This window comes from Lygodium microphyllum, unplaced genomic scaffold, assembly GCF_053477565.2.
Source record: "Lygodium microphyllum isolate KBCC unplaced genomic scaffold, Lygodium_microphyllum_v1.1.10 scaffold_34, whole genome shotgun sequence".
Classification (NCBI taxonomy): Eukaryota; Viridiplantae; Streptophyta; class Polypodiopsida; order Schizaeales; family Lygodiaceae; genus Lygodium; species Lygodium microphyllum.
The window spans coordinates 2845734-2850275 of NW_028229517.1; the positions used below are offsets into that span (position 1 = coordinate 2845734).

The 4542-nt window shown below is 43.5% G+C and overlaps 1 protein-coding gene across 1 annotated transcript in view; it reads left to right on the forward strand.

Annotated features, from left to right (window-relative positions):
* The first annotated feature begins 733 nt into the window (after positions 1-733).
* The window catches only part of LOC148009182 (putative pentatricopeptide repeat-containing protein At3g15130), a 7888-nt gene continuing 4079 nt past the window's right edge, over positions 734-4542 (forward strand). Inside the window, exons 1-4 of the mRNA XM_087673710.1 lie at positions 734-787; positions 839-1276; positions 1430-1570; positions 2134-2229. Coding sequence (XP_087529836.1) covers positions 734-787; positions 839-1276; positions 1430-1570; positions 2134-2229 — 729 coding nt within the window. The remainder of the gene's footprint in view (positions 788-838; positions 1277-1429; positions 1571-2133; positions 2230-4542) is intronic.

The window sequence follows — 4542 nt, forward strand, 5'->3', positions numbered from 1 at the left end:
GGGGCATCTGTTGGTAGGGGTAGGGGACTGTCCCTGGGACTACATTTGGTGGGTACATCATTCCTGGCATCAGAGGAGGTAGGACTCCTCTTCCTGGATTCATCGCTAATCTAGCTTCCACTTCATCGTACAGTCTTGTACCTTCTGTTGCAGCTTGCAGTGTGGCTGGTCTTTGTAGCTCCACAAACTTATGGACTTCTGGTTGTAATCCTCTGAGAAACACCCCCTTCTGAATGCCATCATCTAGATTATGGTTAGTCCATCTCTTCAGGATGGATTCCATTCGTGAGACATAAGCTTCTACTCTTTCTCCAGAGGACTGACTTCAATTCATAAATTCCTCTCACATCCGCTCTTCAAAATCTTCACGCCTGAATTTAGTGAGGAAGGCCAACTTCAGGTCGTCCCATGTGCCAAAAGTTCCTGCTGCTTGTCTCTCATACCACTGAAACGCCGCGCTGTCGTATTGCTGCGCATTCGAAGTGTGAAAACCAGCCAAAAGTTGTGTGTGTGATTTGATACTTTGTACATACTTAGTTGTTGTGTTTACATTTATTTTCTGCATATGAGTATAGTGTGGAAAAGTTTGGAGGCATAGTGGTGAGCGTGAAGGGTTGTTTCAGTCTATGTTGAGCAGGGTCAAGGAGAGAAGACATTACAACTATACAAACAGATGCAACAAGAGGGCCTGGCACTTGATCATCTTATATTTACATGTATACTTCTTGTATCCATGTATGGGAAGTGTGGAAGCATTGCAGAAGCAGAAAAAGTTTTTGATAGGTTGGTACAGCATGATATTGCATGCTGGACTGCTTGCATTGCTGCGTATGCATAGGAGGGCAACAGTTTGGCAAGTTTACAGACATTTGAGAAAATGCAGTTGGCAGGTACCAAACCTAATGAAATTACATTTCTTTCAGTTCTCTCTGCTTGCAATCATGCTGGCTTCTCTGACAAAGGTGTTGAACTATTAGGTTTGATAAACAAGGACTATGGTTTATCTCCAAGTCTGGAGCATTATATTACTGTCATAGATCTTCTTGGCCGTGTTGGAAAATTTGAAGAGCTTGAGAAAGTTCTGTTTAACATGTCAGTTCAGGCTGATTGGGCTACTTGGATGTCTGTATTGGCTGCATGTCGTACATATGGCAAATTGGATCTGGCTAAGAAAGCTTTCGATCATGCAGTGCGTTTGGAACCCAAAGAGGCAGTTGCATATGCCCTAATGTCAGAGATATTTATTAATGCTGGATTGCAGTTCTGTGAAGAGGAGGTTGAAAACTTAAGACTTGTGGAGGGTGCCCTGTCGTTTCTAATCAGATGTTCCTCAGTTGTTGCTGGTGTGTCAAAGCTATGGATCTGCAGCGCTTAGGGAGCTGGCCAGATGCCCAATAAGTTTCTGATAGGCTACCTGCTCTTATTACAGCATATGCTGAAATTGACCCGCTTTCCTGGGGAAAAAGGGGCTACTTTTCAGGAAAAAGGAAAAAGCATCAATCCCTCGGTATTCTGCGACTGCTACGGCTCAGAAGAAAAATCTCGGCCAATAACAATTAGGAGATTCATGGTAAGACTGGACGCCATCAATGTTCCCTCCAGAGCTTCTCACAGCTGATGCTTCACACTTTCTCTACTTCTCAAAGCCCACCGATTCCCGTTTCTTCTGTCTTGAATTCTACCAATTACTGTACCTGTTTGGAATAATAGGGAGGGCTGCTTTTCTGGTTCAGGAGGGGCTGTGTTGTAGGCCGCTTGGGGGGGAACGGAAGAAAAGCTAGAGTGAGAGATAGGCAGGAGCTTCTTCTGCTCGTCTCCGCAAGTACAAAACGAATCCTATGTCGGAATCCACGCTCGATATGTGGCGAATCTGATCTGCATTGAGCTGGCGAATCTGATCTGCATCGAGCACATCCGAGTTTTGTCGATGATGATAACTGTGATGTTTCTCATGGCTTGACAATCCTGACATGGATTGAGGCTTGTCAAGGTGCAAGAGATTAATCAATTGGGTCTCCATATCATGTACCAATGGAGGAGAATTAATTTCTTTGAAGAGAAGATTGCAGGGGCTTCTACAGCTCAAGGAGAACATTGTTGTGTAATAAGCAAGCGAAACTGCTGGTGGAGCAGGTCGCGGACCTGCATAAAAAGGAGCATCTACTCCTTCAGGAGAACAAATTACTGAAATCTCAGCTTTCTGAGATGTCGGTGATGCAAGCATACAGTGTAATTAGAACCCAAGACATTCAGGACACATCAAGTGTGAAATCTTCAAAGCTTGCAGCAGCTGAGGCGTCATCTTGAAGGCTAGCAGCTACTGGATCTATGCAACAGAATGATTCCAGCATAACAGCTGCTGAAACCACCTTACAGCTTGGATATTATACGGACTGACAACCACCAAACTCCTTTCCCATCCATCATCTGATCAGGAAAGCCTGAACGAACCTTACCAGTTTGGATGAGATGTTGCAGTGGCCTTGCTAATATACATATGGATGGAAAACTATACTGTGAAAGGCCTTTGCCATGGTGGGTACATTAAAAGTACATCAGTCCACTGATATTAAATATAGACTGTTAAAACAAAAAGTCATCTGCTATCAAATATACCTCAAACTTTCACAGGTCACAATGCCTACCACTCAAAAGCAAACAGCAGACAACAAAGAATGAATTGTCCTCGCCACTGAGATCGATGATGGGACATTTCTTTACATGTCAAAAGAAACAACCACTATTTGAGATGTGACGTCTAAAGAGTGCAGAGGTAAGAGGAAATGCATCAGTAAATATTGACCAGGCAGAGACTCTGCTTTTGAAGGGAGATTTACAGAAACAGCCCATCATAACAACATATTATCACCTATTCATCCTATTCAGCTTGGAGTAGCCCTGAAAACTTGATGTTGAGCTCACTGTAAAAGAGAGGCATCTACCATCAGTGGACTACAAGAATGTTATTGGTGCACTTTACCTGTATGACATGCTGAAGCCAAAACAGAATTTATTGATTGAATTCTGGAATTATTGTATGGCTATTAAAAATATATGACTCAGAGTTGAATGCTAGAACCATCTCTGACATTGGATTATTCATTTGATTGATCTTCCATCTTGGCATATATCAAGGTCTTCTGAAGACGCGACTTTGCTTTCACAAACCCTTCGACATCTTTGGTGAACCCGACGTGAAAGCGTCGCAGAAATTTCAGGATGGGAGATACTTCGGCCTCTATTTCAGCCTCTTCCACGATTCCAGCTGCGTCCTCTACTTCAGCTCCATCAATGACTGCTGCGTCAAGTACTTCAACAGAGGATCTAAAGCAGATTTTGCAGAATATGTCCATGTATATGCAGTTCCAAAATCAGCAGACACAATTGTATATGCAGCAGCAACAACAATTGCATCAACAGCAGTTGTCTCAGCAAAGGCAACTCTATTCGGAGCAGGAGAATGCAAACAACGCGACTAAGGCTATTGAAGCAGTTGAGAATGAGAAGAAGCTATTTGATGGCCGTAATGTTTCAGCATATTTGAAGACATATGAGATCAAGATGGGGTTTTTTGGAGTTCCAGTTGGACTTATGAGTAAGTACTTTCTTCGTCTTGTCACACCTGCTTTGAGGGCAAAGGTGACTGATATTTTTATTCAAAATACACATTGGCAAGATTTTAAGAAGGACTTGAAAGAAGAATACTTCCTTGAGGACTTTGGTATGGCTACTCGGCGCTCATTCCGAGAGTGGGTCTACATGCCAAACAAAGGTCTAGCTGCTTCAGAGTTGATTCGAGAATTTGAGGAGAGGTATAGTCAGCTTGATGCCATTGAACAAAGAGCATTGGATGTTGAAAAAGTTGAGCTTTTCTTGCAAGCTGCAGATCCTGCTCTTCAAGAAGAATTGGGTGAGCTTCTTGAGGATCACACGAAGCCTATGGGTCTTAAAACGGATTGGCAAGATGCCCAGGATGCAGTCTCGACTTTGATCAAGAGGAGGATATGGAAGACCCGTTTACAGAATGGTTCTATGACACTGACACCATCATCTACTCCTATGCCTGCTTCTATTCCTGTTATTTCTTCTCCTCCTCAGCCAGTTTCTTGGCCTATGCCAGTGCCTACTGTTTCCACTCCACCTATTCCTCCTGTTTCACGACCGATGCCTACATCTTCTGCTCCAAAACCATCCGCTCCATCAGTGCCTACCTCTCTTGATGACATAATCAAAGGCATAACAGATTTGACACTGGAATCAGTTAAAGCGGAGTTGGTGGGAAAATTGAAAGAGCAGTTTGCTTCGACTGCACCTACTACTTCTTCTAGTGCTCCTACTGCACCTAGGAGTGCTCCTAGTGCACCTAGGAGAGATCGGAGATGTATTTGGTGCGATAGTACGGACCATCAGCATTGTAGGGATTGTGAATCTTAACAAGACCAACCGAACCAAGTAGGTAACAATTGGGGACAAGATGGTAAGATTTGGTTGACTGAGACAGGAGCTCCACTTGCTACCAACTTTGGTAAAGGTGGGATGAGG